General features: G+C 33.1%; 1 protein-coding gene across 1 annotated transcript in view; it reads left to right on the top strand.

Annotated features, from left to right (window-relative positions):
- NDFIP2 (Nedd4 family interacting protein 2) overlaps positions 1-14002 on the top strand; it is a 65912-nt gene that overhangs the window by 44647 nt on the left and 7263 nt on the right. The window contains exons 4-6 of the mRNA XM_063101524.1: positions 479-612; positions 6674-6767; positions 11373-11497. Coding sequence (XP_062957594.1) covers positions 479-612; positions 6674-6767; positions 11373-11497 — 353 coding nt within the window. The remainder of the gene's footprint in view (positions 1-478; positions 613-6673; positions 6768-11372; positions 11498-14002) is intronic.

Below are 14002 nucleotides of genomic sequence, written 5' to 3'. Positions count from 1 at the left end.
TGGTCCCTTTTTTGGCTGTGAGACAATGGACAAGTAAACTAAATTATTTATGCATACTAATAAGCACATAGAGGATGCTCATATATGGTGAGCATCATATATTACCTCCCTTGTTATCTGGCACACCTTTTCAAAATCTTATTCTTGAGGTTCTTATTTAGTGTATCAGCTTTTAGATGATATTTATCAGTTCTTTTTTATAATAAATATAGGACTAAAATAAGATACAATTGTAATAGCAATTACATATATACAAGGGGTCTTCAAAAAGTTCATGGAAAGATTTGTATTATCTTTCGATTCTATTTTTCCATGAACTCTTTGAAGTACCTTTGTATAGCTTATATAACATGGGACTACAATAGCAATAGCAGCCCTTAGTGGCCTACTGTAAATTATTAAATTCTTGTTATGGCTATAAAAATGATACTAAATAGTTTATTTTTAATGGTTATTTTTTAAAATCCTTCTTCTTCAGATATAGAAGTTTACAGTGAACTTTATCCTGTGCCACCTTCCTACAGTGTTGCTACCTCTCTTCCTACATATGATGAAGCTGAGAAGGCAAAAGCTGCTGCAGTGGCAGCTGCAGCAGCCGAAACATCTCAAAGAGTAAGAAAAAACTATCATTTCTTTTGATAATATTATTTTTAAAAATTAATATGTACATCTAGTGATATCAAAAATAGTTCTCTGTGTATAAGAGAGAGTATAGATTTTTTTAAAGTATTTTTTCTACTACTCCTGTGTGTAGTATCATTTTTGGTGAAATTGGCATTCTCCTACTTCAGTTCACTTCCATTCTTCATTTCTATTGATCTTCCCCTCCACCCTACCTCAGCTTGTGGTCTTCCTAGATATTATCTTTACCAATATATTTATCATGCCCTAAATTTTGATTTCAGACATCTCACATGCTAACCTTTACCTCCCATCCTTCTATCTCACTCACTCTCCTTACCACCCCAACAGTTCTCTTTCACCTCAAGTACATTGACTTCTTCACTGTCCATGTACTTATTCCTCTCCTTATATAGTTTATGTTCTGTGCTCTACCACTATAATCAGGAGTCATCTTTTTTGTACTCATGTTTTATATATTAGTGTAGCCAGTTTAGTGATTCTATGAAAGAATTCAAGCTGGGCTAAATAACACAGAGAAATAAGTTATAAGGCTTTCAGATTATTTTTGTCAGCTACCTTGTTTTTCTTCCCTTTTATCATATCCTACCCTAGAATTTTGGAGTGAAGGTCAAGGATTCTACTTGCCCTTTCTTCCTCGCCGTCTTGTCTTAGTAATAGAGAGAGTCACTGAGATACATGTATGCTATTCTGCAGTCAGGTAAAAGGTAGAAATTACTTACATTTTAGTGTGCAGCAAGGAGGGCTAGAATTTGTTACCTTTTTTTCTTGATTCAGACTTTAGAGATGTCATTTCAGATCCCTGGATTCATCTCATTTTGTTCAGGAAAAAGAAAAAATCACTTTACCCAGGAAAGCTTAGAATCAGGTGAGGAGCCAAGGGATGTGCTTCCTTGTACAACATTCTCTCCTTGCCACTGTGAGGCCAGAGCCCAGCCAGTAGATCCTCTGAGATATGAGCATGTTTCCTGGATAGGTTTCTTTCATCAATTACAACCCTTTCCGTAGCTGCTCCCACTTCCATCCTTCAACATACAGAGAGTCAAATATCAACGTAAATAGCTTTGGGCGCAGTTACAAAGTTAGATAAAGACAATAAACCCCAAATTTATTTTTTATGCCTTTTTCCTCTCAGAGAGGGAAACTAAGTCTCTTTAAGACAGTGGCATAAATATAAATTAGTCAGTAGGATTGTTGATGTGTGAGGGGAGACACATAGAGAAGGAGGGTAGGTCTATAAAGTAGGGAATATCTGTCAAAATTAACTCAAGATTGCTTGGAAACATATTTATAACTGCATATGCACGTTCTCTCAGTGAAGTAAATTGACAATAACCTCTCTTCTCAGGAGGTTCTCCCTATAGACTTTGGCAGTGGCAAAGGTCCTTAAAGAGTATTATGGACCTTGGATCATCTACTGCCCTAACTTCCATACAATAGGACAGAACTCTAAAGAGAAAGTAAGAAGCATTAAATCTTACTCTGTGAACTTTGAGAAAAGCAAAAAGGTGATTTTACACCTTTTGTAGAGAACACTCTTTTTAAGTGTTACTGTTCCATTTCTTCACTGTCATCATTTCGAGTACCTTGTTTTAGAAAGTAAATGTGATCCCCAGCCTGTGTTGGAATATGTCCGTAAAGAAAAGTTCCCTGTTTTCACCTGCTTCTGGTGTTATTGTAACCCCAGCTTATGGGCATTGTAGAAACTTTCATAGAAAGCAAAGTAGAATTGTATGTAAGAGACTAACTTAGGTACTTGTAAAAAATATTTTAGATTTATCAGTGCTTCTTAATCTAGTGTTCCAGCACCCTCTTTCTGCAAAGTATGAGTGTTTGTATATGATTCTTCACCCTTGATTCGGATAAAAAACTGGTCTGTACTTGAAGTTTGCTGAGAATAGATTTTAAGTGGTCTTACCACAGAAAATGATAAACTATTTGAGCTAACTCATATGTTGATTAGCTTGATTTAGCATTCCTCATTGTATACATATTTCAAAACATCATATTGTACACCATACATAAGTACAATTTATATTTGTCAATTTAAAGTTTTAAAAATTAAAAAAAGTTTTTCCAATTAGCTATTTGAGTACATTCAATTGTAAATGAGTCTCAGCTGGGAAACTGAAAGCTTATTTCTGAAATCAACTCTCATTGGGAGAATATAGTAGTCAAGAGACTTTCAAAAAGTACTGTTTTCTACTATTTCCTGTTTCTAAAGTGTAGAGTTGCATGTACATTATAGAATGGTTAAATAGATTTATGGAAAGGAACTACTCATTTGTAGTATTTCTATGAAAAATAGTTGAGTTCCAAATCATTCACTTTATATAACTTTTCAAACATGTTTGATCATGAGGTAGGCTCATCTTACAACGTTATAGCGGGTAGGGTTCATTTTTTTGTAACTTGCTTTAAATTGTTCCAGTAATTTGTCTTTTCACATAAGAACTAGCACTTGATAAATTGTGATCAACAGGACAGAGATCTTACATTTACATTTCTAGCATCTAGCTATTATCTAGCACATATTTGGTGTTTGATAAATGACCATTGATTAAGTTAATGAATAATTTCTTTTCATTAGCCAATGTGGGAAGTTAGAAAGAAGTACCACCACAATGTTCTATTACAGCTTTTCATTTTAAAATATTTTGGTGTCTTTTACCAATTTTAGGATTTATAAATCAATGTTGAATGTAGTCGAAACTATTGTATAGATAACCATCTTTTATTTTTTAGACATTTTATGTAAATATTTTCTTGTTAATGATTGAGTGAAATTCCATGGAATCAATATGCTATTATAATTTAGTGGCTGTTCCTCTCTAGTGAATAATCAGATTATTTTCAAATATTGGTGGTGGTTTTTTTTGTTGTTGTTAACATTATAAAAGATATCTTTGTGCATGTCTTCTGTCTTTTTAACAAAGGATACCCTTTGATAAAATCTCTGGACTGGCATTTTATTTTATTTATTTATTTATTTATTTTTAATGCAGCAGGTTTTTAATTTTTTTATTTTACATTTTTTTATTTTTATTTATTTATTTTTTTAAATTTTATTTTGTCGATATACATTGTGGTTGATTATTGTTGCCCCTTACGAAAACCTCCCTCCCTCCTCCCTCTCCTCCCTCCCCCCCAACAATGTCCTTTCTGTTTGCTTGTCGTATCAACTTCAAGTAATTGTGGTTGTTATATCTTCTCCCCACCCCCGGTTTTGTTTTATGTGTGTGTATGAATTTATATATTAATTTTTAGCTCCCACCAATAAGTGAGAACATGTGGTATTTCTCTTTCTGTGCCTGACTCGTTTCACTTAATATAATTCTCTCAAGGTCCATCCATGTTGTTGCAAATGGAAGTATTTCATTTGTTTTTATAGCTGAGTAGTATTCCATTGTGGAGATATACCACATTTTCTGTATCCACTCATCCGATGATGGACATTTGGGCTAGTTCCAACTCTTGGCTATTGTAAAGAGTGCTGCAATGAACATTGGGGAACAGGTATACCTTCGACTTGATGATTTCCATTCCTCTGGGTATATTTCCAGCAGTGGGATAACTGGGTCATATGGTAGATCTATCTGCAATTGTTTGAGGAACATCCATACCATTTTCCATAGAGGCTGCACCATTTTGCAGTCCCAACAACAGTGTATGAGAGTTCATTTTTCTCCGCAACCTCGCCAGCATTTATCGTTCAGAGTATGGACTGGCATTTTAAAATAGTACGAAATATTTATGCCTTTGCCATCATATTGACAGTGGTATTTTTTGGTTCATACTGTGCTTTAATGTTTATTTCTTGAATTAATTTGAAATTATATAAAATTTTATTAATATGCATTTAATTATTGCCAGTCATTAAATTTACCATACATAGTTTGCCTTGGGTATATGATTGCAGAGCCTCAGGAATCTTTGTGCCCAAATAATTATCAACATAACATGGTTTTGAAAGTTGTTTTCTTTCAGGAAAGCAGTATACTTAGTGAGATTACCATGACTAGGTAGAAAGAACATCAGTGTCCTGGATCAAGTTTTGCCTTGACCCTCTTAATTATGTGATCTTGGGCAAGGCGCTAGCTTCTCTGACCGAGTCTCACAAAATCAGAACATTAAAACTTAACTGATATTGAGTACATACAATGTATATGTAAATCAGGTCATGTCACTCATCTGATCAAAATTCTGTAATATCTCTCATTTCATTCAGTAAAATCTAAGGTCCTTCAGTGGCCTCTCTGCCTCTCTCTGACCTCATTTTTACCTGTTTTCTCTTGTGTTTGTTTTGATTCAGCCATTTTAGCCTCCTTGCTATTACTCTAACATGCCATGTGCAATCCTATCTTAGAACCTTAGCTCTGGCTTATTACTCTTCTCTTCTTCCTGGAACACTATTCTGTGAAATACCTGGATAGCTAACTCTCTTACCTCTTCTTTAAGTTTTTGCTCAAGTGTCACCTGTAACCTTTAACACCTTAGTATTTCCAAACTTCTTTTCCTTTTCTTTTTCCCTTTCCCTTTCTCTTTCCCTTCCCTCCCCCACCCCTCCCCTTTCTTTGCTTTTTTTTTTTTGGAGGGGGCATAATAATTGTATAAATAACTTACTTATTATGTCTTTGTTTATTGTCTGGCTTCTTTAACTGGAATATAGGCTTCAGAAGGGCAACCATCTTTGTTTTGTGTACACTGATGTATCCCAAGGACCAGGAAGCAAAGTCTGTAGAATAGATATTCCATTAATATTTGCTGAATATTCATCAGTAATCAGTGATAACAGGTTTTGTATATACTTTCACAGAAGCTTTTTACATTTAAAAGCAAATACATTAATTTGTTAGTATATTATTTTTGTACACAAAAGGTATTATACTATACAAATGATTTTCACTTAATATATTTTGGAGATTGTTATTAGAATATTAAGAACATCAAGAACTTTTTGGTTCTTTTTTATTTCCTTTTAAATTTTTACCCTACTTTTTGAATTTCATTGGCTAGATATGCAATAATTTATTTCACCAGTCTGTCAACAACTGTGAATGGTCTGAAATTTTATCTGATTTGCAAGCTAACTGATTAACTTGTCGTAGTTTTAGGGATGCTGGCAGAAGACACGAGACTGCTGGGTCAGAGACAAAGACTTCATTATTCATTGCAATAATAGTAGCCAAACTATTAGCATTTTCTCTTGCCAGTTCTGAGTCCCAGTTCCCAGAGGGTGACACAAAGAGGGCTAAGTGAGAACCTCAGTGTGCAGTGGGTTGTGTTATAAGAGAGGAACTCTGAGATTAGGAAACTTACATCTTTTCTAATGATCAATAAGAATGCCCACACCTCTGCTCTTAACAGACACACTATCTCTTCTAAAGATCTCTGCTATGTAAGCATCCAGAGAAAAGGAAGCCAATGCCTTTGCTTGGAAAACATGCGGAAACATGAGAGATTCATGGAGAATTATCTCCTAACACAGTCCACTGTTGATGGGCATTTTGATTGTGTTTAATCGTTTGTTCTTATTAACATTGCTGCAATGAATTATCTTTAATACATCATTTTTTATAAGTGAGAATGCGTGTATATATCTGTACAATATATTTCAAGAACTGGAATTGCTGAATCAAAGGGTATGTACATTTTTATTTTTGATAAAAATTGCCAAATTGCCAACCATAGAGGTTGTACCAATTTATACTCTTCCAATGGTCATGAAAGTACCTGTTTCCTGTTTCATACTAATGTAGAGTGTCCCATCTATCTTCTTGATACTGTTTTTATAAATTTGATGTTATTCAACTTTTATCTCTTTTTGTGTTTATCTTTAAAGTTACTTGAAAAAGTAATACTTGCTAAAATTTATTGAGTACCTACTCTGCCAGACACTGTACTCATTATCTCATTTTATCTGTGCAACAAATACACAACATTAGATTTTATTCAAGTTCTTATTCTTACATTTAAGATTATAAACTTGTAATTATTTTAGTTAGCTGTTCTAATGATATATGTTTTACAGATTCAGGAGGAAGAGTGTTCACCAAGAGATGACTTCAGTGATGCAGACCAGCTCAGAGTGGGCAATGATGGCATTTTCATGCTGGCATTTTTTAGTAAGTGATCTTTCCAAGCTGTGTTTTTGTGTGTGTATTGGCTGTGTGTGTATTTAAAGTAACATAGTGAAGAAAAGCAAATATTGTTAGCATGTGCCTACCTTCTTTAAAATGTATTGTTCCTGATATTGAACTAATGAATACTGTGATTGTATGTTATAAGACAAATCCTAGATTAAACACTGACTGGATAATTATGCATTGCAGCCATTATACTGGATGCTGTCTGTATAAAGGTATATAAGCATATTTAAGCTAAATAATGTTTTATAAGAGAAATGATGGAATACTGACGTACATTCACTGCTTACAGAAGCATATAAAATGGAACTAAATTCTGCATTTGGAGCAGAGGACTTCCATTCGAATGTCCTTAAGCCAGAAAAAGGGTTGGAAAAGGGGATATTCTGGACAACTGGAACAATATTATAGTCTTCATTATTTCAATTCCTACCACAGGTATTGGCACACAGTGAACTTTTTAAATAATACTAAAACATTCAATAAACTTTAAATTTCAAAACCTGTGGTAGAAACACAATATTTATATAAGTAAATTTATTAGACTATGATACAGTTAATTTCTGCCCCCAACCCGGGTAAATGATCAAGCTTTCATTCCTTCTTGGATAGAATACTAATTTAATTCATTTTACTTATAAGGTTTATTTCGATGATAAAACAGAAATTAAATTGCTTTTTTAATGTGCCATATTCAACTTTAAAAATAGAAAATGCATACTTCTTGAGTTTGAGTCTGGAAATTCACTTAATCTTTTCCTCCATTTTTTTTTTTTATTATACATACATGTGGGGTACAATGTTGATTTTCAATAATTGTGTACAATGTGTGGTGGTTAGATCAGTATAGTTAGCTTATTCATCATTACAATACACAATCATTCTTTGTGTCTGTTGACCAATTCCTCATTAGCCCCTCTCCCTTACCCTCTCCCCTCCCCTTTTCCACCTCTAGTTTTCTAAAAGTTCAACGTGTTGCTGTGATTGTTGTTTCTTCCTTTCTTTCTCTCTGTCTCTCTTTATGGTTCGTTTGTTTACTTATGGATGCATTTCCTGGTTATAAGTGAGAACGTGGTATTTCTCTTTCTGTACCTGGATTGTTTCACTTAGAATAATTTTCTCCAGGGTCATCCATGTTGCTGCAAATGGTAGAATTTCATTCTTTCAAAGGGAAAGCTTTCAGCTTTTCCCCATTCAGGATGATATTGGCAGTGGGTTTATTGTATATGGCATTTATTATGTTGAGATACCTTCCTTCTATACCTAATTTGTTGAGTCTTTATCATGAAGGAATGTTGAATTTTGTTCTTGACTTTGTAGATGTGGTGTATCACATTTATTGACTTGCATATGTTGAACTATCCTTGCATTCCTGGGATGAATCCCTCTTGATCATGGTGTATAATCTTTTTGATATGTTGCTGTATTCTGTTTGCTAGTATTTTGTTGAGGATTTTAGTGTTTAAATTCATCAAAAATATTGGCCTGTAGCTTTCTTTTTTTGTTGTTATCTTTGTCTGGTTTTGGTATCAGGGTGATGCTGGCTTCATAGAATGAGTTTGGGAGAATGGTTTCTGTTTCAATTTTTTGGAATAGTTTGGAAAGAACTAGTATTAATACCTCTTCAAAGGTTTTGTAGAATTTATCAGTGAAACCATCTGGTCCTGGGCTTTTCTTTGTTGGAAGATTTGGAACAAGACAAGGATGCCTGCTCTCTCCACTCTTATTTAACATAGTATTGAAAGCACTTACCAGAACAATTACACAAGAGAAAGAAATAAAAGTCATCCAAATAGGTAAAGAGGGAATCAAATTGTCCCTATTCACAGATGACATGATTCTACATAGAGAAAACCCAAGAGACTCTACCAAAAAACCTTAGAGTTGTTAAATGAATTTAGTAAGGTTGCAGGATACAAAATCAATATACAAAAATCAGTAGTGTTTTTCCTCCATTTTGAAATGGGTTCTTCCTTTCTTTTTTTTATGTCATCTGCTGAAGAAGAGGTGGTAGTTTGGGGAGGAAGGCAGGCAAATATATTTTTCTTTTCAAATTTTCTAAATTATATTCAGCTTGTTAACCAGCTAATATATATGCAAAATTTAAATCTTAAATGGTTTTAGTTATAATTCTTGTTAGATATGTTAGGTACAATGAAAAGGAAATTAACTCTTTGGTTACAAATGACTATTGTTTTATACTATTAATGAACCATGGTTTTTATCATTTTTTAGTTCAACTGTTAATTATTTTAATAACAAATTTTCTACATATTGTGTTTACAAAAAGAGTAGATTAAACGTTAATTTCTTTCATGGTTATATCTTTTAAGAAATCTTAATTAGAAGAGAAAATCTAAATTTATTGTACTGTTCATAGTATAAATGCTTATTAGGAATAAAAACCTGTTATTTGATACCATCTAATTATTTGGCTTTGGTCTTATTATTTCTTCATTTCAGTATTGCACTTAACTCCATTATCTTCTTTTTAATCTTTATTTTTTTAGATTTGAAACATTTTACTGATGTAAGTGTTGTAAATACATGATGTAAATTTTGTAAAGGACACGCTGTATAACTTTATTTTGGGCCAGTAATAGTATACTAATTAACATAAAAATGTATATATTTAATTCATGATTTTTACTAAATTGTTTTTACAACCTATATTTTTTATGCTTTCTATTCTACGTATATTGGATGAATATTATTAGAATAAAATTATATTTTTTACCTTTATTTCCGTTTATACTCTTTTCTGCTAGACTGTAGGCTTAGGTCTTATTTGCTTTGATAAGCATAGATAGATTTATTTGTAATCACTACCATCTAGTGGCTGTTCTTCAAATTGCAACTTGGTATATTTTTCATGTTTAAACTATTCTAGTAGCTACTGTTGGTAAAAAGGTCTAGAAATACATTTTCTGTAATGTGGTTTATAACTTAAGCATTTCAGGTTATATAATTTGTGAAAATAAAATTACAGTGAATCAATAAGACTATGTCAGCCAAAATCATTTGTTCTTTTAATTCTTGACTTCTTTGTTTCCACTGTCTATGTTTCAGTCTCTTACCTCACATAAACCTAAAAAAAAGTTTACGGTTAAATTTGCTAAGATAATTCCATGTTCTTGCACAGAAAATGTAAAAGAAGAAATATGCATATCCCCTGATAATGTTTTTGCTTCTCATAATACAACAAATGCCTCTCATAAGTGCCTAACCTGCATATCTCTGATCTTATTTTTAAGAAATTTTCTAAAAGAATGGAATAGAATCCAGTTATTTGTCAGATAGTTAAACATTAGAAATTAAGATTTGGTTCACTGGATAATTGACCGTCTATGGAAATGAACCTGAACTCTAGTGCTTTAAAAATGTAATGGACTGTGTTTGGCTTTATTCAGAAAACTTTTCCTCCAAGGTTTAGCCATTTGTATCATGTGCAATCCTTCACATCAGCATGCTGTGGTAATAATTAATCACCCAAATTATTCTCATTTTAGACTTGAAGGAAATATAATTGAAGAGAAATTAAGTTATTTGTAACTTTAAAAAGAATTAGAGTGTTTGAAATGTGAATTCTGATTTGTAAGAAATTACCAAACTCTCTTCCAAAGAGAGAACCATTTTGCATTCCCACCAGCAGTGAATTAGAGTTCCTGTTGCTCTGCAACCCTCACCAGCATTTGGTATTGATAGTTTTATTTTGTTTTGTTTCAGACATTATTATTATTATTATTTTTTGACTGGTAAGGGGATTGCAACCCTTGGCACAGTGTGGTCTGAACCACGCTCACCAGTGAGTGCACCGGCCATGCCTATATAGGATCCGAACCCGCGGCCTCGGCGCTACCAGTGCCGCACTCTCCCGAGTGAGCCACGGGGGCCGGCCCATTGTTTCAGACATTTTAATAGGTGTGTGGTGGTATCTTATCGTGGTTTTAGTTTGCATTTCTCTAACGATTAATGATGTTAACCATCTTTACTGAATAAATTATTTTGAGCACCTACCATATACAAGTCTAAAATGTTACAGTTCTTAAAAGTGTTATCAGGACAGCAAACACTGAAAATTAATACTGTTTTTATATAGCTTTTAAATGGGGTTACATATTGTAAATGAACCCAGAAAAAGATCATGTAAGAATTGTAACTGTACCTTAAGAAATCCATAAAATATGTGTGAAATATTTAATCTTATTATTTTGTTTTATTAAAAAAAAAAAAGCCAGTTTTGTCGGCTGATTGCTTAGGCTGGACTTTTGGGTGGGACCACATGGGATCTGTGTTGTGATCAGGTTTTTAGCAGTTTCACTTACTAGTGATAAGCTTTGAGGAATTGATTCCTATTGACCAAACTGACAAGAAACCAAGCTTACCTATTTGTTGATTTATAGTAAATAACTCCTACATTTGCAAAAGGTAAGCTACAGTCTATAAAAAAGGCTTAATTGATATTTGAGTTGAAAGAAAGGGAACTGCTGTTTCCATTGAGTGATAAAATATTGTTAACATTATGTCTCTGTTAATTTGCTTCTAAATTGTGGTCTTTTAAAAAAATGTCTCTGTTGCTTTTAGTGGCATTTATTTTCAACTGGCTTGGATTTTGTTTATCCATCTGTATCACGAATACCATAGCAGGAAGGTCTGGTGCTATCTGTGGGTTTGGCCTGTCATTGATCAAGTGGATCCTTATTGTCAGGGTGAGTGTTTTGATAGCCTATATATCTTTTATCTTTAAAATGAAAATCTATGAAATTTTCTGTGTGGTTCATAAATATTCATTTTATGCTCATGAATACAGTTATTTCAAGGCTTATTCTTACCTTCTGTATGTAATTATTGTAGTGATCTCTGTGGTGTGAACATTTTATAACATTATATGAGAGGCTGCTAGTGTAGTGGAAAGAACTTTGAAATCAGAAAAATTTAAGTTTGAATCTCATTTTTTTTATATGTGTTCTAACTTGAAGTTGTTTAATTGTTCTGAGCATTAGTTTCTTCATTAATAGGCCAGGACTTTTATGAGGTATGGAAGTGATATAATTAAATTACCTTGCCCAGTTACCGCACACATATATGTGATCAGTAGATCATTACTATTATTGGGATATAGTGCAGGCATGCCTAAAATGAGTTAAAACATAAAAATTTCTATTGGTTAGTAAAATTATCATGAAATTAAATGTCTTCTCATTTTTTGTTTGTTTGTTTTTCTTTTTGGAATGCTGAGAGTTCAAAAGTAAAGAAGGGGCCTGTGAAGTGGCTGTCAGAACTCATCTTTTTTTCCTTTATGTTCCATCTAAGCCTTTCTTCTCATTTTCTTGTTGTTCCCTGAAATTACTCTCTGCCTGTTTATCATTTATAAGGTGTTGCACAGGAAGACAGGTTTTTTTCCTTTTCCCCAGCTCAACAGCTTTTCTAGTCCCAAAATAGTTTTCTGTAAATTGCGTAGGCATTGGTATTGTTAGCATAATCTTCCCCTAGGTCTCTACCTTTGCTTCTTAAGGACCCTTTTGGTTCCTTTTTACAAATGTTTCTTCCTAGTTGTTTTAGGTTAAGGCCTAGGAGAATGATCGAGAGTGCCTTTATTTATTTATTGTTTCAGTAATTCTTCTGAAAATTTCCCCACACATTTTAAATGCTATTTTAAAATTAATAAATTAAAATACATAAATTCTACAAAACGTATTGATTTAAACATTGATTTCTAATTGAATGAGCTGAATCCTCATAAAATTTTCAGTAGAATCATAGGCCTAATATGTTAGCTTCTCTTAAATGTTTCAGACACTTTGATAATGCACCTAGATTATTAAATCTGTTTAAAAAGTATCCAATAGAAAAATAGTATTACTGTGGGTGTAACGCATTTCTTTATTATTATTATTATTATTATTATTTTTTTTTTTTTTTTTTGTGACCGGTTAGGGGATCGTAACCCTTGGCTTGGTGTTGTCTGCACCACGCTCAGCCAGTGAGCGCACCAGCCAGCCCTATATAGGATCTGAACCCACAGCCTCAGCGCTCCCAGCGCCGCACACTCCTGAGTGAGCCACGGGTTTGGCCCTTCTTTATTATTTTTAAAGTTATTTTTTAGCTTCCCAGGGTTTCAGTAATCTTACCAGATCCCATCTTAGTTCAGACCAAATTATAGGTTTTAGTTATACATCACTTAATTCTTGTTTGGGATCTGTGGACTGGTTTCTTCTAAGATGGTTAAAATCTGAGCCATTTTAAGAACTGTCCTCTAGCAGTTTCTTGCTTTAATTTTATTTTAAAAGATGTATAGCATGCCCCACCATAAGCATAAGTCTATCAGTTATTATAGAACATACAAAGATAAAGGCACACTATATGTCCAACCTTAGTTATGATACTAATAGAATTATTATTTTTCAAATGGTATTTCTCATCTAAGTCACAGAATACAGAAAATGATTTGAGGGCTACTTTCTCAATTTTTCCGAAGTTGGTAAATTGCTAGTATCCTTCTAGATGCATGAGAAGAAAGTTAATCCATTATATACAACCTATGCCTTTAGGGTATTAGAACCTAATTCTCTCATAGAATCCCTGGTTGAGAAGCGGTTATATTATGTAGTAATCAATTCTGGTTAATGTGATAAGATGGGGAACTTAAACTCAAAGAGTAGAGTTTCTCATGGTTTTGTAAGGTATATGCAGTTGACCCTCCACATCCATGGTTTCTACATTTGCAGATTCAACTAACCATGGATCAAAAGTATTTGGAGAAAAAAAGAACTCAAAAATAATTCAACAACAAAAAAAAGTACAAATAAAAAAACAGTATGTACAGTATAACAACTATTTACATAGCATTTACATTGTATTGGGGATTATAAACAATCTAGAGATGATTTAAAGTATATGTGAGGATATGTATAGATTATATGCAGATAATTCATCATTTTATATGAGAGACTTGACCATCCTAGGATTTTGGTATCTGTGGGTCCTGGAACCAATCCCCTTGAGATACCAAGAGACAATTCTACTAGCATCAAGTTTGATCACCAGGACTGTTTAGTTTTCCTTTAAAATACTTTTACTGAGTTAAGGTTAATGTTGCACCTTTAGTGTGGATTGAGAATTGATATAAGAAAAGGATTTAAAAAAATATTTTGTATAAGATAACAATAGCCACCATCCATTGAACACTTAGTGAGTTCCAGGCATGATTTGTT

This window comes from Cynocephalus volans, chromosome 7 (assembly GCF_027409185.1).
Source record: "Cynocephalus volans isolate mCynVol1 chromosome 7, mCynVol1.pri, whole genome shotgun sequence".
Classification (NCBI taxonomy): domain Eukaryota; kingdom Metazoa; phylum Chordata; class Mammalia; order Dermoptera; family Cynocephalidae; genus Cynocephalus; species Cynocephalus volans.
This window is presented reverse-complemented; position numbering and strand designations above follow the sequence as displayed.